Source organism: Sinocyclocheilus rhinocerous, unplaced genomic scaffold, assembly GCF_001515625.1.
Source record: "Sinocyclocheilus rhinocerous isolate Xijiao unplaced genomic scaffold, SAMN03320098_v1.1 scaffold1785, whole genome shotgun sequence".
Classification (NCBI taxonomy): Eukaryota; Metazoa; Chordata; class Actinopteri; order Cypriniformes; family Cyprinidae; genus Sinocyclocheilus; species Sinocyclocheilus rhinocerous.
Genome location: NW_015627538.1, coordinates 961,974 through 986,808, shown reverse-complemented (window position 1 = coordinate 986,808; position 24,835 = coordinate 961,974). Strand labels below are relative to the sequence as shown.

The 24,835-nt window shown below is 37.4% G+C and overlaps 3 protein-coding genes across 3 annotated transcripts in view; 2 read left to right on the top strand and 1 right to left on the bottom strand.

Annotated features, from left to right (window-relative positions):
• acadm (acyl-CoA dehydrogenase medium chain) overlaps positions 1 to 2,332 on the bottom strand; it is a 7,308-nt gene extending 4,976 nt beyond the window's left edge. The window contains exons 1-4 of the mRNA XM_016539776.1: positions 2,238 to 2,332; positions 1,133 to 1,244; positions 947 to 1,044; positions 783 to 852 (exon numbers count right to left, since the gene is read on the bottom strand). Coding sequence (XP_016395262.1) covers positions 783 to 852; positions 947 to 1,044; positions 1,133 to 1,244; positions 2,238 to 2,252 — 295 coding nt within the window. The 5' untranslated portion in view covers positions 2,253 to 2,332. The remainder of the gene's footprint in view (positions 1 to 782; positions 853 to 946; positions 1,045 to 1,132; positions 1,245 to 2,237) is intronic.
• Positions 2,333 to 3,011: 679 nt separating this feature from the next.
• hectd3 (HECT domain containing 3) lies at positions 3,012 to 20,393 on the top strand. Its single transcript, XM_016539879.1, has 19 exons — positions 3,012 to 3,609; positions 3,836 to 4,002; positions 6,206 to 6,298; positions 6,616 to 6,751; positions 6,852 to 6,973; positions 7,217 to 7,330; positions 11,592 to 11,622; positions 11,855 to 12,037; positions 13,212 to 13,264; positions 13,656 to 13,720; positions 13,811 to 13,914; positions 14,004 to 14,117; positions 14,210 to 14,299; positions 18,918 to 19,124; positions 19,264 to 19,393; positions 19,666 to 19,740; positions 19,841 to 19,922; positions 20,008 to 20,079; positions 20,179 to 20,393. Exons 1-19 carry the CDS (start codon positions 3,262 to 3,264, stop codon positions 20,261 to 20,263), a joined length of 2,271 nt encoding a protein of 756 aa, XP_016395365.1. The 5' UTR covers positions 3,012 to 3,261; the 3' UTR covers positions 20,264 to 20,393.
• An 851-nt stretch (positions 20,394 to 21,244) lies between these two features.
• On the top strand, positions 21,245 to 23,781 carry rps8a (ribosomal protein S8a). The gene is made up of 6 exons (XM_016539764.1): positions 21,245 to 21,327; positions 22,304 to 22,410; positions 22,637 to 22,736; positions 22,932 to 23,107; positions 23,309 to 23,438; positions 23,624 to 23,781. The coding sequence occupies exons 1-6, from the start codon at positions 21,324 to 21,326 to the stop codon at positions 23,731 to 23,733; spliced, it is 627 nt and encodes a 208-aa protein (XP_016395250.1). The 5' UTR covers positions 21,245 to 21,323; the 3' UTR covers positions 23,734 to 23,781.
• The last annotated feature ends 1,054 nt before the right edge of the window (positions 23,782 to 24,835 follow it).

Genomic DNA, 24,835 nt, shown 5'->3' with positions numbered 1-24,835 from the left:
CTTTCACATAATGGTATGATCCTAGTCTATCTTCCCATGTGATTAGCCGCATGTGTATTTTTTTTTTGTTTTTTTGTAACGAAAAAATGCGTAAAAATAAGGCTTTTATAAAAACACTGAATAAAAAATTGCTCACCAACACACAAACCATTCACAATTGCTAAATTGGGCTAAAATAGAAGGCTCCGGCTGAAGAGTCGGCTCTTCTCGTTCGCTACAAAGAATCGGCTCTTAGAGCCGGCTCGTTTGCGAATGACATCACTACGCTGCACGTGCTTACTGTTTACTCTATCATACACCGAACGCGTCATTCTGTTCGTGTTTTCACAGATTAAATGCAGCGATCCAAAAGAGTCAATCTAATCATCATTCAGACAAAACTTTGCTTCAAGAATGAGCCACACTGCTGACGTGATCTAATCACTAGCACACCCTAAGCATGTGAATTAACATATTCCTCTTATCGGCAAGACATATCGGCCTAATTTTTCATATCGGGCCGGTGACGATATTTACATTTAAAGCCATTATCGGCCGATTCCGATATCAGTCCGATAATATCGTGCATCGCTAGGTTTCAGATATGATTTTGTAAAGTACAAGTCATATGGACTACTTTTATGATACTTTTATTGTATAATTGCATAGAAACAAGCAATTAGTAGTACATTATTCAAATGTCTCCTTTTATGTTTCATGAAAGAAAGTCATACAGGTTTTAGTATTTACATGAAGGTGAAGAAATTATGACAGAATAATCATTTTTGGGCATCAGTACCTACCACAGTCCTCTGGAATATGTCCATTAATTAGACCCAAATCCCATGCTCTCTTAATGAGAGGAAATGGATACTGCAAAGAGGAAATCAAGAGTTTACTTTTTTTCCCCTCAAATCTAAAAATATATAAATGCAAAATGGTGGACACATGGATTTAAAAAACCTACTTCACCACTTTTGTCATATGACAGGGCAGCTGGGACAATCTCCTCCCGTGCAAACTTTCTTGCCACCTCCTGGAACTCTTTCTGCTGATCAGTTAGTTCTGTTAAATTGAGGAATAATGTGTTTGGATGATCTAGCAATGCCTTGGTTTTTTGAAAACACAGTGAGCAGAGGATGATAATACATACCAAAGCTGAAGCCTCCAAGAGATTCTTTCAATGCAGCAGTAGCTGCTCTGGCACTAGCTTGAGGTCCAGTACTCTGAAACCTAAGTCCAGCCTGAAAACCTGCCCTCAAAACCTGTTGGACAATGATTAAATACACATTTATGCACTGACATAACAGTTTTAAAGATTTATCAGTGCAGATAATGTCCCTACAGCTAACAAGGAAATGATTAAAATAATAGACAAACCTACCTATATACAACATTATTGCACTTAATCACTTTTATTTTATTTTAATTGTATAAAATAAAAATTAATAAAATCGCATAAAGAATGAGTATGTTACACTATATTTATTTACATACAGTATGACAAGATAAGGTTGTTTATAGACAGGGTTATAAAAGTAAAAGTGAATCTACAAGCAGGAGAAGAGCTGAAACTTTATTAAATTTACCAATTAACTCATCACAATAATACGGAGCCCGGGAAGTCACCTGTAGGAGGAAAAAAAAACAATCCGTGGCGACGGTTTTGCAATCCGTCCCCTCAGTCTACTATGGAAAATAATGTTTTTAATAAACACAATACTATGCGTGGTTGAATCTGCCGGTGGGGGCGGGGCCACAAATCCATGAGTTTACGGTTTACAAACCCGAGGGAACGGATTGCGAAAGCGTTCGCACGGATTATGAATTTGTGGGTACGGATTCAAAATCCGATGGTACGGTTTACAAAATCTGAGCGCACGGATTGGAAATTCGTGGGTACGGTTTATTAATCCGTGGGCACGATTTGTTAAACCGAGGGAACAGTTTAAGAATTCGTGAGTACGGTTTATAAACTGAGGGGACGGATTGCAAAACCGTCGCCACGGATTGTTTTTTTTCCTCCTACAGGTGACTTCCCGGGCTCCGTACTACGTACAATTAGGAAAACTACATACGCTAATTCCAGATGCAATGATTTTCTCACTAATTTAACTGCGTAGACTAGCTGTTGGAATTCAGCTAATTTAACTACCAAGCGCTAGGCTAGCTTTCTCTTAATTTGAGATGAATAAAATTGCGAGTATGTGCAAAATAAAAACTGTTCAACAATTACGTCAATAGAAATGCGTACTTACCTTATTAAAAATCATCGTTATTTCTTAGTGACAATGCTCAGATCCTTCAATGTCCTTACAATGTTCACCCCCAGAAAACATGAAGTACTAACCAATCATCGGCCTCTGTTTTATCACGTGATTAAGCACCGTCGCTCTAGTGACTTTTGCCCTACTTTTATTATACAACGCCAATGACAAAAATATAACATCTGGTTATCCATATTTACTTCAAAAACATCAAGAACATTAGTCAAATTAAAGAAAATCGTGTCTTTAATGAACGAATTCATATTTTGCTTAAAAAAATGATTTCTTCAACCTTCTTTTCTGTTTTTTCTGGAAAACAGCCCACTGAATAGAAATGAGCAATTCATTCAAAGAGAATAATACTTATCAAAATAAAAATAAGCAAAAGAATCGACATTTTCAGTTTTATTCAATTTGAACAGTTTTATTCAATTTTAAAAAAGGGTAACTTAGTGTAACAGGCAGTGTATCCAGTAGGGGGAATGAGTAAACACACATGGGCGGATATCGCCCTTTAGACTGGTGGAGATACATAGCTGTCTTGACGAGTAGAATATTGATTACTTTTTTAAGGGAAGCAGGGGTTTTAAGCAGGATTTGATGTATGATGTGTGTGTGGATATTAATGTGAGGGGACAATGTGAGTGATGTGTAAGTTTTAGGGGGAAATGGGAATAGTTAACGATTATCTGATCCACACTCCGGAGCAGAAGGGGGCGGTAATGCACCAATAAGTTGGATGCCAACCGCCGTTAAACTGGAAAGAAGAAGAAGAAGAAGAAGCTGTCTTGACAGATGCCAGTATCCGCGAGAAAGCTCTGGCGGGAGTAACAATGCTCAACTGTATCTAGACCTTTTGTCGTACGGTTCGTTTATTACACCGGATCTCAGTAAAAGCGGACAAACCGGGAAAGCATATGCGAGGGTAATGCTCGCTGACGGCCGAACTGCTCAGTGTTGGTGTTGACACATCCTCAGCTAGCTCTCGGCTAGCGCACTCAAACTTGAGGAGGAGATGTCTCCAGACGACAACCCTCACACCCTCTTGGGAAGGATACGGTTTTTAAACAAGTGCATTGAGTGTTTCCGAAAAAGTGAAGCTCTGCCCGAGTCCCTGTGTTACGTGCCGAAAGAGGTTTGCTACAAAATCTGTAAGGACTCGTCGTCGGGCTCCGCTTCCGCGTCTTCGTCAACAGCTGGCAACTCAGGAGGCAAGAGTGTGGTGTCGGTGTGGGAAAGCCCACATCAGGCTCCACACAAGAAATTATGCAAGTGTAACATCGAGCCCAAAAAAGGCACATGTATACGGACAACAGGGGAAGAGTACTGCAACAGCCACGGTCTGTGGGTCAAAATAAGCAAGGTATATGCACTATTTGTTTGGGCTGTTGTCGGGAACTGGTGTCTGAAGGTATTTTGATTGATCTGCTGTATCATTATTGCTCTCTGAATACACAGGACTTCCTGGTCCGTAATGTGTGTGTGTGTGGCTCTCAGAATTTTCCACTCTTCTGATCAATGGGCATTCAAATGTGAGTCAACCTGTTTTGTTTGTCACTGTGATTGTTTGACTGTTCTGTCCATCACAGGAGCAGCTGGAGGATTATCGTGCTGGCCTGGCTCTTGACATAGAGGAGGGCTGGATCCTGGTGTGTAAACACACAGAAGGTGGAGACAGGCTTGTGCCGGTGGAATCTCCCGACACTGTCAGCCGCCAGCAGCAGCTGTTTGGTTATGACCACAAGCCGTGTAGCAGGTCTGTGTCACCATTGGCCACCATTCTCTAATTCACTGATCCATGATGTACATAACTTCAGTTTATTGAACGGTAAAATTGTGAGCAACATGTTGGGAGCCAAACGTCCAAAAGTCTGTGGTCAGTTTTTTTTTTAAAGGAATTACTACTTTTATTCAGTAAGGATTGAACAAATGATCAATAGTGGCATTAAAGACATTTATAATCTTACATAAGATTTCTGTTTCAAATGAATGCTGTTCTTTTGAACTTTCAAATGGAAAAGGATCATGGTTTCCACAAAAGTATTAAACTGTTTTCAATATCGATAATAATAATAAATGTGTCTTGAGCTCCCAATATGGCATATTCAAATGATTTCTGAAGGATCATTTGACATTTGATCATGTGACACTGGAGTAATAGCTGCTGAAAATTCAGCTTTGCCAACCCAGGAATACATCTAAATATATTTTAAAATATTATTAAAATAGATAACAGCTATTTTTAATTGGAATAATATTTTACAACATTACTGTTTTACTCAATATTTGATTGATTGATTAATGCAGGCTTGGTGAGCATAAAAGGCTTTAAAAAAAAACTACAGACCACAAATCTTTAAACAATTGTATTTGCTTTATTATAGCAGAAAATGGTTTTGCAGTCTTACGGTAACACCTCAGTCAATTATTTTAAAGTGCCCCTATTATGCCTTTTTGAATATTACCTTTCATGCAGTGTGTCATGTAGCTGTATGTGAACATAAATTATCTGCAAAGTTGTGAAGCCGACAGTGCACGATAAATAAAGTTATTGTCTATCAAAAAAAAAAAGTCGGCTCGCAATCGCCTAAACGAGTCGTCAGGAATTCGAATCTTATTCTGTTACGGCTCTACGTCATGAAGTAACACATTTGCATAATGTCTGCATTAATGTTCTAAGTTACTTCGCCAACTTGCCCACCCACAAACAGTCAAATTTCCCTGTGGTTAACATCATGTCGAGAAGACGCTGTATCCTACGCTGTGAGAGTAAATTTGTTTTATCACATCTTATAATTACCACAAACTTGTTAACACTTGACACTTACCACTGAGAAACATCCTGCTCCAGTCGTGCTTGCGAATCAGTCTCTTGTCAATCAGCCAGTTCAACCGTTTCATCATCAGACTTCAGCTCGAATTGGTAAGGTACAATCGATACCATCTTTTCTATGTATTGACAAGTCTCCAGGGCTGTCATTCCGTCATGGCAATGGGCGTTTCGTTTCCGACACGCGCTGTACACGGTAGACCAATCCAGAGCCAATCCCTCTACGGCTCTGGACCAATCACAAAGGACTGCGCCATCTGACCAATCACAGCAGTGAGGGCTCACAGAAAGGAGGGGTTTAGAGAGACTGATTCTTTGAACTGCTTCGCACGAGTCGTTGACGAATCATTTAGAAATGAGGTAAAAGTAAATCTATTTTTTGAGAAAACTAACGTGTTTTTTGACCTTCCATGCATGTAAACCTGTTTTAGAAGACTCATAAAACAATATTAGCAACCTTAAAAATAGCATAATAGGGGCACTTTAAAGTATTTTCAAATAAAAAAAATGACATACTTAACATTTAAGTAAAGGAGGTGACCTCGTCTTGGGCGTTTCAAACAAACAAAGACCTTTTATGAAAATCCCAAGAGGCTTTTTTTCTTGACTAGTGTTATTTTGAAGCTAATAAGCCTACAGTGCACGATAAATAAAGTTATTGTCTATCAAAAAAAAAAAGTCGGCTCGCAATCGCCTAAACGAGTCGTCAGGAATTCGAATCTTATTCTGTTACGGCTCTACGTCATGAAGTAACACATTTGCATAATGTCTGCATTAATGTTCTAAGTTACTTCGCCAACTTGCCCACCCACAAACAGTCAAATTTCCCTGTGGTTAACATCATGTCGAGAAGACGCTGTATCCTACGCTGTGAGAGTAAATTTGTTTTATCACATCTTATAATTACCACAAACTATATTAGCAACCTTAAAAATGGCATAATAGGGGCACTTTAAATATAAGCTGCCACTGAAATTTAACTGGGCGGTCTGACATATTCAGCTTAGTACTTGGATTCCCAGTCTGCGTAAAATGTATATTAATATATTAAAGTGTTGATTATAAATAACTGTATCCTGACAATTCAGTGAATGTAAAGTACCAACATTTTTCCTGAATGGTTTTGTAGGTGGGAGCAGGTGATGGATGTGGAAAACTCCTTACACATGGGTGCCAAACCCAAGGTGGCAGAGCCGGATGAGGTCGCTGTTCGCAAACTGAGGTGAGTGGATGCTTTGACACAAAAATGTAAAGAAAAAAATCTGCATGTTTGCACCACATGGCTTGCATTTGGTGAACAAGTCAAATTAATATATTCTAATATTAAGAAGCAGTTGTGTCAAGATATTTTGTTCCTAAGAAATAATGGTAATAACAAAATATTATTCCAAACTAAAGTTCTTTCTTTTTATAAGGCGTTTTTCTTTTTTTTTTCTTTTTTGAATAAATTAATAGATATTGGAATAAAAATGAGCATGATGTTATTGACCCAGATCTGCCTAATCCTGTGATGGATTGTATGCAAACTCTGTCTTCCAGGTATGTACCTCCTACATGGACGTTTGAATGTGATGAGGACCTAGTACACTACTTCTATGACCACATTGGGAAAGAAGATGAAAACCTTGGCAGCGTGAAGCAATGCGTGACCAGCATTGATGTGTCTTCTAGTTCGGTATGTGAGGGCTTAGTATTATTCTACATTATATTGAAGAGCAGAGAGCCATGAACATATCAGGTGTTCTAGACTAATAAGTGAGTTTTTCTGTTTGAAGGAGGACCCCAGTGGTGGCGCAAGCTGCCTGACAGATGGAGACACTGAGACATTCTGGGAGAGCGATGGCATGCAGGGACAGCACTGGATCCGGCTGCACATGAAGAGAGGCACTGTGGTCAAGTAAAGGCAGCTCATCTGCTAGTCACCTTTGGGACTGACTGTCTGAACTGTCATTTTGCAAGTGAAATCAGATCTGATCATTCAGACTGAGACACATTCCACAAAATCAGATTTTTATTTCATTTCAAACCTTATTATGTGTTTTTTTTGCTAATCAGACTGCAGAAAACTGTGCCAGATTTCATTCAGATTAAAAAAGCTGATCAGGAACAAAATAAACTATTTTGTTTTCTCTTCTTTTAGCAAACTGATATTAACAGTGGACTCAACAGATGATAACTACATGCCCAAAAGAGTGACTGTATATGGTGGAGAGGGAGATAATCTCAAGAAATACAGTGATGTATCAATAGATGAGTAAGTCAGCACGTGATGGAGATTTACCGCTGATTACAGAACCGGCTTTCTGACAAGATGCGCATTAAATATCGCATGCGATTTATCGTGCAGCCCTAATTATTATTTAAAGCCTAACAAACATTTTTGGTGCAATATTTTGTTTGGAAAGTGTGCTTGGGATATTTTCTTTTAAAATAAATGTCACTTTGCTATTTTGTTATCTAATGTGATAACATTCATGCATTTTTATGTGTGGTTTAAAAGTCTAATTAATTTTTGGGGCCAATTACCATTTTATATGTATAAGCTGTTGTAGAAGCACTATTTTGAAGTTATAAATATGTAGAGGTTATATAAGATTCTGAATATTATGGGATGCACTAAAGGCAGTAGTAAGAGGTAAAATGATATCCATTACATCTCTAAAGAATTACAAAAGAAACTTCTGTTCTTAAAAGAAAGATACTATGAAAATCATTAAAATTGTTATTCTACAGATTAAGGAAACAACAAGCAGATCAATAAAATCAGAAATACTCAAACCGGGGAGATACATTGTAAACTAGAGCAAATACAACAGAGTTTTGAACATTTTTATAAAGTTTTGTATTCACAACCTAAAATTAATAACGATCTGCAGATGGATTCATTTTTAGCCTCATTAGAGTTACCCACAGTGTCAGAGGAACAGAATAAATCTTTATTAGCGGAAATTACAGTGGAGGAGTTAAAAGTAGCCGTGGCCAGATTAAAGACAGGCAAATCCCCAGGGGTGGACGGCTACCCTGCGGAATGGTACAAATTCATGTTCGATCATTTGGCCCCAACTTTATAGACCTTGAAATTAAACTAAAAAGACTACAGAACGAACACAGGGCTACAATAAATCATAAGGTTAAGCAAGATATTAAAAAAACAGTTAAAGAAATAGATGAAATATATTCTAAAGAATTACAAAAGAAACTTCTGTTCTTAAAAGAAAGATACTATGAAATGGGGGGAAAATCATTAAAATTATTATTATCCTACAGATTAAGGAAACAACAAGCAGATCAATAAAATCAGAAATACTCAAACCGGGGAGATACATCGTAAACTAGAGCAAATACAAGACAGGCAAATCACCAGGAGTGGACGGCTACCCTGCGGAATGGTACAAATTCATGTTCGATCATTTGGCCCCAACTTTATTAAAGGCTTACAGTTGGGTAGTACAAAAAAGGGAAATCTTACCTTCCTGGAGAGAAGCGATTATATCGGTCATTTTAAAGGAGGGAAAAGATAAGTTGGAATGTGGTAACTATCGGCCAATTAATGTTCTAAATGTTGACTATAAGTTATTTACCTCCATTTTAGCAAGAAGATTAGAAAAGATTCTCCCAGACCTCATTCATTTAGATCAAACAGGCTTTATTTGTCAAAGGCAAGCATCGGACTACATCAGAAGAACTTTACATATTCTTAGTTTCATTTCAAATCATAATGTGGAAGCTGCACTATTGAGTTTAGATGCAGAGAAAGCCTTTGACTCCGTGAGATGGAGTTTTTTATACAAGGTATTAGCAAAATTTGGATTTCACAAGAATTTTACTGGAATGATTAGAACATTATATGATACGGGGAGACATATTGTAAACTAGAGCAAATACAGCAGAGTTTTGAAAATTTTTATAAAGTTTTGTATTCACAACCTAAAATTAATAACGATCTGCAGATGGATTCATTTTTAGCCTCATTAGAGTTACCCACAGTGTCAGAGGAACAGAATAAATCTTTATTAGCGGAAATTACAGTGGAGGAGTTAAAAGTAGCCGTGGCCAGATTAAAGACAGGCAAATCACCAGGGGTGGACGGCTACCCTGCGGAATGGTACAAATTCATGTTCGATCATTTGGCCCCAACTTTATTAAAGGCTTACAGTTGGGTAGTACAAAAAAGGGAAATCTTACCTTCCTGGAGAGAAGCGATTATATCGGTCATTTTAAAGGAGGGAAAAGATAAGTTGGAATGTGGTAACTATAGGCCAATTAGGGTTTTAAATGTTGACTACAAGTTGTTTACCTCCATTTTAGCACGGAGATTAGAAAAGATTCTCCCAGACCTCATTAATTTAGATCAAACAGGCTTTATTTGTCAAAGGCAAGCATCAGACAACATCAGAAGAACTTTACATATTCTTAGTTTCATTTCAAAACATAAGGTGGAAGCTACACTATTGAGTTTAGATGCAGAGAAAGCCTTTGACTCCGTGAGATGGAGTTTTCTATACAAGGTATTAGCAAAATTTGGATTTCACAAGAATTTTACTGGAATAATTACAACATTATATGATAAGCCTTATGCAAGGATTAAAATTAATGGAGGTTTATCAGATCCATTTAAATTAGAGCGGGGCACAAGACAGGGGTGCCCCATTTCACCACTCCTTTTTGCCATATTTATTGAACCTTTGAGCCAATGGATTAGGCAAAACCATTCAATTAAAGGGATGGATATGGGATCCGGAGAGCATAAATTAGCCCTCTTTGCCGATGATATATTGATATATATGTGCCAACCTACAAAGTCACTTCCTACACTATTTAACTTCCTTGAGGGGTATGAGGCCATATCTGGTTACAAACTGAACGTCTCAAAAACCCAAGTATTAACATTTAATTATGATCCACCTAGACAAATTAAAGAGAAATATAATTTAAAATGGGATACAAAATCAATTAATTATTTAGGAGTAAATTTGTCTGGAGACCATTCAAAATTATTTGATTTAAATGACGGTCCCTTGAATAAAATAAATAAAATCTGATTTATTACGTACGTTTATTCCTTTGTATAGTCTAAGTTCCAAAGCTGATTCAGTGCGGATGATCATTCTACCAAAATTATTGTATTTTTATAAGACACTACCAGTAGAAATTTCGAATCAACAATTTACAAAATGGAATAAATAAATATCTAGATTTTTATGGCAGGGGAAAAAACCCAGAATAAGATTTAAAACATTACTATTAAGTAAAGAAAAAGGTGGGTTAGGCCTCCCATGCTTACAACAATATTATTACGCGGCCCAATTAAGTCTGCTGGAGTAGTCCAATATATTCAGCAAGATGGATTGAAATAGAAAGAGGGATGATGTTAGAGTCTCCGTTATCTCCCCTTATTGATGATAACAAACTAAGAAGTAGAATGATTAAGGAAAGAAACCCATGGATCAATTTATTACTTAAAATTTGGCATCAAGCTAAGAAAATAGGTGGTTTGGAAGATGCATCGAAAATATTAAGATGGTGTGCCTTTGATACTGATTTTGTCCCAAACAGAATAGATGACCGATTTCGAATCTGGGCTAAGCTAGGCATTTTTAATTATTACACATTTTTCAACAAGGGCAAAATCCAAAGCTTTGAATCACTAAAGGGAAAATATGGGCTTAATCAAAATGACATCTATAGAAATCTTCAAGTGAGGCACTATATTGAATGTAATATCAAACCAGAAATATTGAAAATCACTGAGACAGGCTCAATCATGTAATAAGATTATCTCAAAATTATGTAATGGATTTCTCCAAACTGTACCCGAAAACACATTTTATGTTAGAGACAAATGGAAAATGGCAGGGAATTTTAATGTCTCAGATGAGGATTGGGAGAAAATTTGTAAAACACAATGGAAGTCTACAAGCTCAGCCATGTGGAGAGAATTTTGTTGGAAGAATGTTATTAAGTTCTTTATTACACCATCACAGAAAAAACACCAAGGGAAGGGTACTAGCTGCTGGAGATTATGTGGGGAAAAGGAAGCGAACCACTACCATATTTTTGGGGGGTGTCAGAAATTAAAAGGAATCTGGAAGCTGTTTTTGAAGTAGAGATTGTTTTTAATTGTGAATCTCTATATTTGGGTAATATAAACTTAGATGGGTGGAACAAGAAGGATAAGAAATTGTTGTTAATTCTTCTGGCGGCTAGTAAAAAAGTAATTACAAAAAAATGGCTAAAGCCAGAGTCACCCACAGTTGAAGAGTGGATTGATAAAATACATATTATATATGTGATGGAAAAATCAAGAAGATCTTTTTCATTAAGAACTCAGATAGAAGATTTTTTTCTAATTTGGAATAAATGGATAGATTATATTAAACCGGTATGCCCAGATTTTTCTTGAATTGTAACAGTTCTTTTAAGGCATCTTTTTGTATGAGTTGTAAGCAATAGCTCCCCATGTTCTTAAAATATAATGCGTATGTAATGTAACATTTGAGAAATTTGTTTTCAAGATTGAGGCTTGGAACATTCAACCAGATCAAAGTTAGTACTCTTGACTACCTCAAATTCATCTTGTGCCATTCTCTACACCTTCAGTGAATAGTTTGTGTATATGCGTACATGTTGTTCTTCATCTTTCACATCAGTTACTTAAATTATCAATGTGAAATTTGTACTTTTCTGCCCTACTTCTTCCCTTGTCTGCCATTGCTATCAGGAATTTATGTTCCAAACCTTTTTTTTTCTGTTTCCTCAAATGTTGTGCTGCTCTTAGAGCATAAAGCAGTTCCTGCTGTTGTCCAAGCGTCGCTCTGCCCTCATCACCCAGTCCCTGAAGGACTCTGAGACCAGTAAGCCTAACTTCATGCCCCGCCTTTACATCAACCGTCGCCTTGCCATGGAGCACCGTGACAATCCCACTCTGGACCCCACGTGTAAAAATGCTGTCTTCACTCAGGTAGTCCACAAAACAAGTGTCAATACGTTTACTGAATCCATTGTTCTGTGGTTGCATGAGATGCACTACTGTTCAAAAGTTGGTGTCACAAAGTTTTTTTTTTAAGAAATAAAGGCTGTATTGTTCAGCAAGAACAAATTAAATTGATCAGAAGTGGCAGTGAAGACATTTAAAATATTACAAAAGACTTCTATTTCAAATAAATGCTGTTTTCTCTATTCATCACAGAATCCTGAAAAAGTATTTCCACCAAAATATTAATTAAGCAGCACAACTGTTCTCAACATTGATGATAATAGGAAATGTTTCTTGACCACCGAATCAGTATATTAGAATCATTTTCTGAAGGATCATGTGTCACTTGACTGGAGAAATGGGTGCTGAATATTCACAAAAGTTGGTGTCACAAAGTTTTTTTTTTAAGAAATAAAGGCTGTATTGTTCAGCAAGAACAAATTAAATTGATCAGAAGTGGCAGTGAAGACATTTAAAATATTACAAAAGACTTCTATTTCAAATAAATGCTGTTTTCTCTATTCATCACAGAATCCTGAAAAAGTATTTCCACCAAAATATTAATTAAGCAGCACAACTGTTCTCAACATTGATGATAATAGGAAATGTTTCTTGACCACCGAATCAGTATATTAGAATCATTTTCTGAAGGATCATGTGTCACTTGACTGGAGTAATGGCTGCTGAATATTCAGCTTTGTCATCACAGGAATAAATTACATTTTAAAATATATTAAATAATATAAGTTATTTAAAATTATAATAATATTTCACAATATTACTGTTTTTACTGTATTTTCAAACATAAATACAGCCTTGGTGAGCATAAGAAATTTTTAAAAGCATTTTTAAAATCCTCTCGACCACAAACATTTGAAGGGTGATTTAGAGTGAATATTCGAGTATTATTAGAGTATTAGTAGACTGGTAGGGTTAGGGTTAGAATAAGTTGACATGTACTTGCAAAGTTACTTATAGTCAGTAGAATGTCTGTTGGGAGACCATGACAATAAAGAGTTAGCAGATATTAAGCAAACAGTCTACTAATACTCTGATGAGAGTTAGTAGACATGTAGGTGCAACATTACTTATTGTCAACAGAATGTTCAAAAGGGACCATCAAAATAAAGTGTTACCATATTCTTTATTGTTTATGCAGGTGTATGAGGGTCTGAAGCCGTCTGACAAGTATGAGAAGACTCTGGACTACAGGTGGTTGTTTTTTAGAATTCCAGAAGTTGTTTTATAGTACTTGCTGTTTTTAACAGGGATGCGCCGATCCGATATTCATATAGGGTATCAGCTCCGATAGTGCCATTTTTTTTTTTTATTTTTCTTTATAATGAAGTAGTCTTTATCTAGTAGATTGTGAAAGAATGATTATCAGTTCCACACACAGAGATATATAAATTCTACAATTATTTAAATGAGGGAAAAAAACTTCACTGGTATCGGATCGGTATCAGCCAATACCGAACTCTAGGTATCGGAATCGGTATCGGAGGCGAAAAGGGGTATCGGAGCATCCCTAGTTTTTAAATAGTCAAAATGCTTCATAACACATTAGTTATGATTGACACAAATATTTTTCTCTTTCTTACAGGTGGCCAGCACGATATGACCAATGGTGGGAGTGTAAATTCATTGCAGAAGGCATCATTGATCAAGGTCACACAGAGATAAGCTTCCTCACACCCACAATAATTCTCATGTCTGCAATAAAACGCTATATACTCACCTGAAATTTCTGTCTTATAGGTGGTGGTTTTCGCGACAGCCTGGCAGACATGTCTGAAGAGCTTTGTCCCAGCTCATCAGAGTGCCCCATGCCACTTCCATTCTTCACACGAACTTCTAACCAGGTAACAACTAACTTGACTTCACTCTAATGTAACGGACAAGGTAGTTATTAACTTATCATAATATAATGATTAAACTGTTTTTGGATCAGGGGGCTGGAGAGGCCAGAGACTTCTATGTGCCAAATCCTTCATGCCGAGAATTCCACAAGTTTGAGTGGATTGGGCAACTAATGGGTGCAGCTCTTCGCGGAAAAGACTTTCTGGTGAGTGCTGGTCTTGTGTGTAATTGCATTGGGACTTTTGTGTTAATTGAACATTCTGTAGTGAATGAGATTTCATAATATTTATTATTTAGGTTCTGGCTTTACCAGGGCTGGTGTGGAAGCAGCTGATTGGAGAAGCAGTCAGCTGGACTAAAGACTTTCCTGCAGTAGATTCAGTGCTGGTAAGAAGCCCAAACATCTCTCCCTCAGTCCTATCTTTGCATCTAGGTGCTGACTAGTCCTTGGTCAGAGGGGAACTGGTCATTCGATTGAGCCTGGTTTCTCCCAAGGTTTTTTCCCTCCATTTCTGTCACCTAATGGAGTTTGGGTTCTTTGCCACAGTCTTCTTTGGCTTGCTTAGTTGGGGATTAAAAGACAATTATTAGGGATGCACAGTATTATCGGATTGATATCGGAATCGGCCGATAATGGCTTTAAATGTAAATATCGGCATCAGCATATATGAAAAATGATGCCAATATGTCTTGCCTATAAGAGAAATATGTTAATTCACATGTGCTCAGGGTGTGCTAGTGATTAGATCACGTCAACAGTGTGGCTCATTCTTGAAGCAAAGTTTTGTCTGAATGATGATTAGATTGACTCTTTTGGATCGCTGTAAACCGTAATAGAACGTGCAGCTGCAGCAGTGACAGCCTCCCCCAGGTCCTAACGCCTGTTCGGTAAGGAGTTTTAATCTGTAGGGGGCGCTGTTGGACTATTAATTAAATTAAAAGTAAAATAGAGTGGTGGAACTATGATGCCACTTTGTAGGCAAAAACACGGAAGCGAGTTAGCATTTTAGCACTTCCGGTTCCATCGTCCCAGAGTCGATGGGTTTTTTGAATGGGATTTTGGTTAAATCCCTTAAAATAAGGTCCTTGGTTCACACAAGCTCAAGATACTTTAGCGTTTTATTCTACGACATAAAACACACCAGTTACACCCCACTCGTGATTTTTTTACAAACTGTTACGTTTCTTAAAAAAGACGGTTGCTAACAAGATGCTAAATGGGACTACAGGTGCTGTCGGAGACATTAAACATCACGCCGAACAGTTGATCAATTTACAGTATTTTCCAATCGTAGTACAATTTATTGTAGATTAACCAATTAATAGTTTCCCGCATTTTATATTGTTGTTCAACAATGTTTTTTTTTTTTGCCCCGTAATGCAACACAAGTCTTCAGATGGAAGATGCTCGTTTTATCGCTTTCCTACTGATGTATCCCAGCGGAGACTCTGGGTTCGCACCGTAAGGTAAACTCATATTACGATTATTCCATGTAAACACCACATTTACCGGCTTAGTCCCGGTGAAAGTGAAACTTTAACGATGCATAGTGCTTAAAGCCACGTTAAAATTAAATGTTTATGGCCACATGAAGCTGTTATAGATTGAGGATTTTCTTGAAGCAAGGATAAAATAACATTTTGTGTAGCCACCCTAACAAAATGATAGCTCAAATAAGTTTAATCTTACCATATCCAAAAACTCGCTCACTCTGCTGTTATTTAATAGATTAAATGCACTAGAATTTTATTGAATATTTATTGACTTTTAATGCACCTTATTTCGAAATGTAGCCTACAGAAATACGTGCTTTCATATGTCCTTTAGTTATGATTATTTCATTTATTCACTATACTATTTATTACTAATGTCTCATTCCAGTTTTAGTTTGGCTCTAGTTTTGTATTTATTCCAGTTTATATGAAAAGGTTCATGTAGCATGGATTAAAATTCATATACAGAGTAAATCATTTTCACTGAACGTGTTAAAAATAAGTTTGAAAAAGTTGTCGGGAGCAGGTGGTGGTGACGTTGAAGGCGAGCGACCGTGGTGCTGTAGTTCGTTTATAGCCTAAGTTTAGCTTTTAAGTTCTGGCACTTTTATTTAGGCTTCAAAATTCATAAAAGTTATATTATTTTGTGAAGATTATCTTGATGGACAAAACGTGTAAGTTTCATGAACTATGGTTGAACACAGAGCTTATTTTTTGCGATAATCCAAAAGCCTATGGAAAAATCCTATTGGCTTTTTGTTGAGGGAACCAGTGATGTTAACAGCCGATCCGCCTACAAACTGACGTCATAGTTCCCCCACTCTATAGTCTACACATATAACATTTAGACTGTTTCTTCCTTTAAATGTTAATGAGCTCTGCTGACCCCGCCCCTCTCTTCAGAGCTGCTCTCAGAGAGACTGTTTACTAGTGATGGGAAGTTCGGATCATTTTACCGACTCGGACCTTTGAGTCTCGTTTAGCAAAATGAACGAATCTTTTTTTCAAGTCATTTCGTTCATTTTAGCAAAATAGAATTAAAATGTTACGCGTTACTTCCCTAACACGTCTACTACTTACGCAAACGTTGATCACACTACACACAATACAAAACTGCTATAAGAAACAGAAAAGATTAATTCATTGTTTACCTGGGTCTTCAGTCTATGATTAGCTCACCTCACCTCTTATCTGACAAGTCTTCGGGTTTGAGTGACTGCATTGGTTAAACTTATGGGGCTGTCACGTGATGAACGAACGACTCTAACCCGAAGACTCAAGATATGAACTAATCAATTCTCTTTCTGGCTCAAACTGCATTGGTTAAACGCGAGTTCAGCGGCTCAGATGTCGGGAGTAAATGACGGCTGCTATGTTCATTATTACATCGAACAACAAAACACCTCAATCGCTTGTTAGGAGTCATTCATGTCTACATCTGCTCCGACGGTGAAACAGTGGCGGACTGATGACAGCTCACTCAGGGCGGGTCTAAGGTAAGACACCAATCCAATCTGTGCTGAAACGCTACTGTCAATCAAACTATCGTGGGAGGGGCCTGTCTGTGTGACGTCACATAGACAGGCATCTGAGATCGGCTCGATTTGAGAAAGGGGAAAACACTTAACCAGATTTTTAAAAAAAACACTGGGTGGATTTTTATCATTATAAGGTGGTTGTGTACACACACTGCCAACACACATTTCAGTTCAAACAACTTGTAAAAGTGCATGTAGCATCCTATGACCCCTTTAAAATAAAATGTTAGGGTTAACACTGCATCTTTCTGGGGAAAAAAATGCAGTGATTGATATATACAGAGGGTTAAATAAGTATTGAACACGTCACCATTTTTCTCAGTAAATAGATTTCTAAATGTGCAGTTGACATGAAATTTTCACCAGATGTCAGTAACAACCCAAGTAATCCATACATGCAAAGAAAACAAAACAAATAAGTTCAGAAATTAAGTTCTGTGTCATAAAATAGAATGACCCAGGGGAAAAGTATTGAACACGCTTACTGAAATTTATTTAATACTTTGTACAGAAGCCTTTGTTGTTAATGACAGCTTCAAGACGCTTCCTCTGTATGGAGAAACTAGTCGTGAATTTTGCCAGTGCCACACCATGATGTTTTTGGGGTGATGTGCCGTGCCATTTGACCTCGAAACATGGTGTGTATTATGGCATCCAAATAGTTTAATTTTGGTCTCATCTGACCAGACTATATTCTCTCAGTATTTCACAGACTTGTCTAAATGTGGTGCAGTAAACTTTAATCGAGCTTCAACATGCTTTTTCTTCAGCAATAGAGCCTTGCGTGGTGAGCGTGTATACAGGCCACGGCGGTTGAGTGCATTACTTATTGTACTTATTATTTTCTTTGAAACAATTGTACCTGCTAAGTCCAGGACTTTCTGAAGATCTCCACAAGTGGTCCTTGGCTCTTAGAAATCTCTTCTGATCATTTTTTTCACTGCTCTGTCAGAAATCTTGCGAGGAGCACCTGGTCGTGGCCGGCTTATGGTGAAATTATGTTCTTTCCACTTCCGGATCATGGCCCCAACAGTGCTCACTGGAACATTCAGAAGCATAGAAATCCTTCTGTAACCAAAGCCATCAGTATGTTTTGCAACTAAGGTTGTGAAGGTCTTGAGATAGCTCTTTGCTTTTACCGATCATGAAATGTTTCTTGTGTGACACGTTGGTCATGAGACACCTTTTTATAGGCCATCAGTTGAGACTGAACCAGCTAATATTAATATCCAGTGACTAGGGGCAGGATTGCTTTCTAATTACTGATAGATTTCTGCTGGTGTCTTGGATTTCCATGCCTTTTTGCACCTCCCTTTCTTCATGTGTTCAATACCTTTTCCCTGGGTCATTCCCATTTATTACACAGAACTTAATTTCTGAACTTATTTGTATTGTTTTCTTTGTATGTATGGATTACTTGGGTTGTTACCGACATCTGGTGAAAATTTCATGTCAACAGCACCTTTAGAAATATATTTACTGAGAAAAATGGTGACGTGTTCAATACTAATTTTACCCGCTGTAGATTATTTATAGTTATTTTCAAAGCTTCAATGTATTGTCACAAAACCTTCATTATTGTTCATTTAATTCTAACAAATAAATTCTTGTTAAAAACTAACCAAAATTAAAAATATTTTGCACAGGAGAGACATGGTGTTGTTTCCAAACAAAAGGAAATATATCGGTATCGGCCAAAATGAGTTGAAAAATATCAACATATTGCCAAAAATCCAATATCGTTCATCCCTAAAAATTATTATACAGTTGAATTATCAATTTGACTGCTCTGCCACTATAAGATGAGAACAAAACAACTTGAACTGAATTGAGCTGAATTATGTATGACACTATTGTCTTCTGTAGAGCTCCTTTATACCTGAATCAAAATTATTTGTACTGAATAAAGAGCTAAATGTGACTTGATTTAACCAACGTGTAATCAGTGGAACTGATGAAACATGATTCCTTAGGTGAAGTTGTTGGAGGCTATGGAGCATATGGACAAGGAGACATTTGATTTTAAGTTTGGCCAGGAGCTTGTGTACACCACACCCCTGAGTGACGGGCGGCTGGTGGAGCTGATCCCAGGAGGCAGTGGAGTGGTGGTCCGATATGAAGACCGCATGGAGTTCATATGCCTGGTACAGAAATCCAGACTAGAAGAGAGTAGGGAACAGGTAATACTACATTACAAAGTATATTGAGACTATTATAAATGGGATCAACAGAAAAAGTTTTATATTTTATTTTTTTTTACTAAACATCTAGTTTTTTTCGATCAGTCCGTAAAATTCTGTGCTGTGTTTCTGTGTTCAGATTGCTGCCATGCAGGCAGGACTGGTGAAAGTGGTGCCGCAAGCTGTGCTTGATCTCCTGACATGGCAGGAAGTAGAGAAGAAAGTGTGTGGAGACCCAGAGATCACAGTGGAGGCCCTTAAACGCCTCAGTGAGTCATACAGCAGCTGACATGAGCATTAAATAATTGATATTCTCTGCCTCAGCATGCATTCTTCAAGGCACTGAACCGAATAGTGGATGAAACTGAAAATATTACAGCTCTGTACAGCAGTCATTCTCAACTTGTTTTACTTTAGGTCCCAAATTGAAATTGGATTTCAAGTGGCACATTACCAAAATAGTGTGTTTTGTTAGGATTTTATGTCAGTGTTTGCTAATGGAATGCAATGTAATGTAATGCATTTTTTTACTTTCTATCAGCACGCTATGAAGACTTAGAACAAACAGATGTCAGAGTGCAGTACTTATGGGAAGCCCTGATGAACTTCACCAATGGTTAGTAAGGATCCTTGGTGTACATGAAACGACTATTTCTAGTAATTTGCAAAAGGAAGTACATAATTTTCCTTTTTTGATTTATTTACATATTTACCAGAGGATCGCAGCAGGTTTTTGAGGTTTGTGACTGGGAGAAGTCGTCTTCCTGCTCCGATTTATATCTTCCCAGACAAACAAGGGTGAGTTATGGAGAAGATAACAGTGAGATCACATGCATTTAGGATGTGGTCTGAATAAACATTAAACAAATGCATTTTTGTCTAGATCCGAAACCACAGATGCACTTCCTCAATCTTCCACATGTTCCAGCACCCTTTATCTACCCAAATACCCAAGGTCTGTTTATATAATCTAATATTTATGTGAGCAGTTGGTCTTTTCTGATGCATAATAACTAATTAAAATGTCCCTTTTTTACTGCTTTGTGATCCGCAGTGCTAAAGTTTGTGAAGAGAAGCTTCGCTATGCTGCATATAACTGTGTGGCCATCGATACAGACATGAGCCCTTGGGAGGAGTGACCTGATTTTGCCATGTTTACACATTTTAATTTGGCATAAATGAACTGTAGCCTTCAGCACTGTGTTCATGACCATGCCTACACTATTGCCAATTACATCTGTACAGTATAAATAAATGTTATAAACAATACCTGGTTTGCAATTCTTTCAAGCCTATAAATCAATAAAGTCTGAGATCGCTCAGGACAATTTCTATTTAGAATTTTTATTTTCTAATGTAATACAAAACTTAATATGAATTTTTTGTCACCCTTTTGCTTTACTGACAGCAGCACTCAATCTACATGAACTTCATAAGTGTCCTCAATTACAGCCATGGTTTTTTTTTTCTTTTTCTTGAGGTGAATGTTGTTTCTTCTAGGCTGGATGTCAGTTAACTGGCCCACTGTCACGTAGGTGGCTTTTCTGAAAAGAACATTGTTCATGGGCTTGTTATGAGCAATATCAAAGAAGACGTTCTGGTAAAATTGTATATACATAAACATAAAGTACTTGAGAGTGAAGCCTAGGTTTTGTGTATTTTACGAGTGTCTTTCTTATACAAAAGCCCTCAAAATGATTAAGAAAAGAAAAGAAAAAAACAAACAATGCAGTAAAATGTCTTGCCATAATAGGATAATATGATTTACAAGAAAAGCCCTGGCCCTTTTCTTTTATGCACCTAAATCTACTGTTGCAAAAATATATTCTTGTTGACAAGTTGTTTGTACAAAATGTTCAATAAAAAAGAAACAATCAAACAATTATTATTAATTATTAATTTAGCAGAATGCTTTAAATCGATTGACAGTACACTTACTACACTATGTAGGACCTTTGGTTCGGCAAATTTGTGACTTAAATTCTTAAATATGTAGTATCAAATTATTTATGTATGTGTGTACAAAACACTGGAAATGCTCGGCATTATAAACTACTAAACGCGTGGTGGCAGTGAAGTGTTTTCCCTCTGAGCCAGAAGAACTACTCTCGCGGTTTCTCCGGGTATTCTCGCGATATGTGGTTGCTTGAAACCCGCCCATGAGCCTATGCGAGCCCTCTTTCTAGCCGGCGTCTGAGAATGGGTATGTGTTTTCAGATTCTGGTCGCTGGAACAATCCGTCTTCATCTGCGCTATCCGATGATGCTTTTAATTAAACTCACTCAGTGCTAGATCACAAAGGTAGATTTCAAGTGATATAGTGGCAAATTGGACGAGTCAATGCCTTTAAAAACGTTTTTACGGGAAGAGATTGGGAAAGTGGCTGGAGACATTGCTCAAGATGGCTGCGCGCATGGGGTACTATACTCTCAAACAGCGTTAAGAGTGCTAATAAGGCTGGTAGTTGTACTCCGAGGCGCATACAAGGCGGATTTATTCGTAGATAAATGATTTTGTGTTTGAGAAGTGTAATTTGGATGAGAAACTAGCTAGCACCAGAGGCTAAACGGGTAGTAGATGCATGTCAACCACTGGAGGCTGCATGGCCAGCTAACGTGAGCTGAAAATTAGGCTTGGGTAACATTAGCTTGTAAATGTTAACCAACTAACGTTTGCTTCATATTTCTCGATACAAACAGTTTCAACTAAGTTTACCAATGTGTTATTTGTGAAGTTGGATCTAATGACATCTAAACTTAGCTTATCGCTAAAGCTTATCGCTAATCTTTTAAAAGCAATTGTTACGAATCTGCTGTTTGACACATCACACATTGTGCTGACACAAAAAAAATGGGATGTTGTGTACTCGCCCTTGTTCCACACCTGGATGATTCTCTTTCATGTTACATGTTACAACTACAAAAATAGTTATTAGGCAAGATGACTGAGGGTTATGTTCTTTCTATGGGGAAGTTGTACAGTTGTGGAACAAGATGAGGGCAAGTAAATAATTTTTGGTTAAATTATGCGTTTGAGTGTGCATGATGAATCCAATTGAATCCGATTTTTCATGCGGATAAACACCTTGGAGAACTGAACACTCAAGTATGCTGTGAAAGGGATTGATTTAATTTCATTCAGATTTGTTTCTAATGCGTCTCCATCTCTTTACACTAAAGGTATCTCAAGGGACAACTGGCACAAACGCCGCAAGACTGGTGGCAAACGCAAGCCCGTCCACAAGAAAAGGAAATATGAGCTCGGGCGTCCTCCCGCAAACACCAAGGTAAATCTAACTTGAAAGTACTTTGCTATCAGAATCAGTATCTCTTTGCGACAATGTGGGTGATGAAAACACGTCCTTAGGTTGGTCATTTTTGGCCGTTTTGGTCAAAGCCTTTGACCTCCCAATGTTAGGATTAGTCATAGTTACGCTGACACATGGCTGAGCTCAAAATATGTCTTCACTGGTGTCACATTATATAAACTCATATTTGTGTGGCTCTCCATAGATTGGACCTCGCCGCATCCACACAGTAAGAGTCCGTGGTGGAAACAAGAAATACCGTGCCTTGAGGCTCGATGTGGGCAACTTCTCATGGGGCTCAGAATGTAAGTTCTGATAAATGTTTTGTGCTGCTTATATATGTGTAGCTCTTTCAATGAAGAAAATCTGTCCAGTTCTGCTACTGAATGTGCTTGATGGATATCATTTAGTTTTCTGAGAAAGACACATTCGACCTGATCTTTAATGCATTTGCTGAGCTTTTATTGGATGTTTCATTAGAGGTGGTTTTGATATTTCAGGCTGTACCCGCAAGACTAGGATCATTGGTGTAGTCTACAATGCCTCTAACAATGAGCTGGTGAGAACCAAGACCCTGGTGAAGAACTGCATTGTTCTTGTGGATAGCACTCCTTACAGACAGTGGTATGAGTCTCACTACGCTCTTCCACTTGGCAGGAAGAAGGGTGCCAAGCTGGTAAGTTCAATCAGTTTTCTTTATTAAAGTGTAGGGTGTTTAATGATAGTCTTTCTTTGATGATAACATTGTCCAGTTCTGCTACTGAATGAAAGTGATGCAGTTTAAGACTCTGAGGAAGGCTTGTAGTTACAAACTGTCAATACCGAAAACATGCACCGTAATCAGTATATGGCTAATTCTCATTTGTTGTCAAACCAGACCCCTGAGGAAGAGGAAGTCCTGAACAAGAAGAGGTCGAAAAAGGTCCAAAAGAAGTTCGATGAGCGCAGAAAGACCAGCAAGATCAGTTCTCTGTTGGAGGAGCAGTTCCTGCAGGGGAAACTTCTTGGTAAGTTGTGTTTTAAGGTCTTAATGTGACATCGATGTGATCGTGATGAAACTTTAACCAGTTCTGCTGCTGAAACAACAGTGCTGAAGTTATACCATTTCTGATAACCACTGAAATGCTGCCTGCAGTGACACTGCTCGTCAGTTTTAAGTGTTCTTAATCTATGGGTTTGTGTTTCTCCTCAGCCTGCATTGCCTCCAGACCAGGACAGTGTGGCAGGGCTGATGGCTACGTCCTTGAGGGCAAAGAACTGGAGTTCTACCTGAGGAAGATTAAAGCCAAGAAAGGCAAATAAATGTACAGCTCTCTTTGATACGACCATTAAAGAAAATACCCCACCTCAGCATGTCGCTGCTGTTCTCATTTTGTACAACAGTGTTCAGTTGTCTTGCAAAAGCTTTTGATTAGAAAGTTGGATTAGCTGAGAAGAGACTTGTGACATCTTGCAGTAGTTTCTGGTGTTGCAATGAGTATTTTCCATCCTACGCATATTTTATTGAAAGCAGGATTGAGAAAGTTAAGCAGCTGCATTTGTTCTGCATTAACTGGTTATAACCTCCTAGAAAAAAAAACAAGTGCTAAAGTGCTTTTAATTTTCTGTATGAAGTAGTCATTGCAATACTTGTGTACATTTCTTAAATCGATTACACATCTCTGCATGTTATATCTAACATGTTTCATTTTGAATGGTAAGCCATGGAAAGTAATGGCTTAAAAAAAAAAAGACAATCCTTAAAACAAGCTATGTAATTTCAGAGGCAAGTAATAACTAAAGATTATCTACAGTCTTTGGTTTATGCGGTTTTAAGAAATTGGTTAATATATCAAGTATGATTAAATCAATGACCGCATTATATAGGTTAATGTCAACTTCTATATTTTAAAATTTGAGTATATTTGCAAATTATTTAGATTAATAAATGCTGTTCATCGTTATTCACTGGATGAGTCAAGTTTACTATTTACCTTTAGCTTTAGTTAACTTTTAAAGTAAAAACTGAAATATTTTAAAATATTTATTCCCTGATAGAAGAACTGAATATTTAGCTATCATTCCTCAGTCTTCACATTATCCTTCAGAAATCATTCTAATATGTTGATTTGGTGCTCAAGTGACATTTATTGTCAACTGTTTTGCAACTCAATATTTTTGTGGAAACTGATGCATTTTTTTCAAGATTCTTTAAAAGAACAACATTAGAAATCCTAACATTAAAATTTCTTGGTAACACTTTATTTTAAGGTGTCCTTGTTACACGTTTCATGTGCTTACTATTACAAGAACAATAAATTATGCATAATTACATGCAAATAACCCTAATCCTAACCATATAGTAAGTTGTTTCGTTAATATTACTCTGTACTTAAATATATAATTACACTGTAACAAGGACACC

What these genes read in the sequence shown, in the direction of transcription:
- rps8a (XM_016539764.1), top strand. An exon ending in GTCCTCCCGCAAACACCAAG is followed by an intron (nt 22,411 to 22,636) that starts GTAAATCTAACT and finishes GGCTCTCCATAG; the next exon opens with ATTGGACCTCGCCGCATCCA. An exon ending in CCTGCAGGGGAAACTTCTTG is followed by an intron (nt 23,439 to 23,623) that starts GTAAGTTGTGTT and finishes GTTTCTCCTCAG; the next exon opens with CCTGCATTGCCTCCAGACCA.
- hectd3 (XM_016539879.1), top strand. Translation starts at nt 3,262, where the DNA reads ATGTCTCCAGACGACAACCCTCACACCCTCTTGGGAAGGATACGGTTT. An exon ending in TTGATGTGTCTTCTAGTTCG is followed by an intron (nt 6,752 to 6,851) that starts GTATGTGAGGGC and finishes TTCTGTTTGAAG; the next exon opens with GAGGACCCCAGTGGTGGCGC. An exon ending in AAAATGCTGTCTTCACTCAG is followed by an intron (nt 12,038 to 13,211) that starts GTAGTCCACAAA and finishes TTGTTTATGCAG; the next exon opens with GTGTATGAGGGTCTGAAGCC.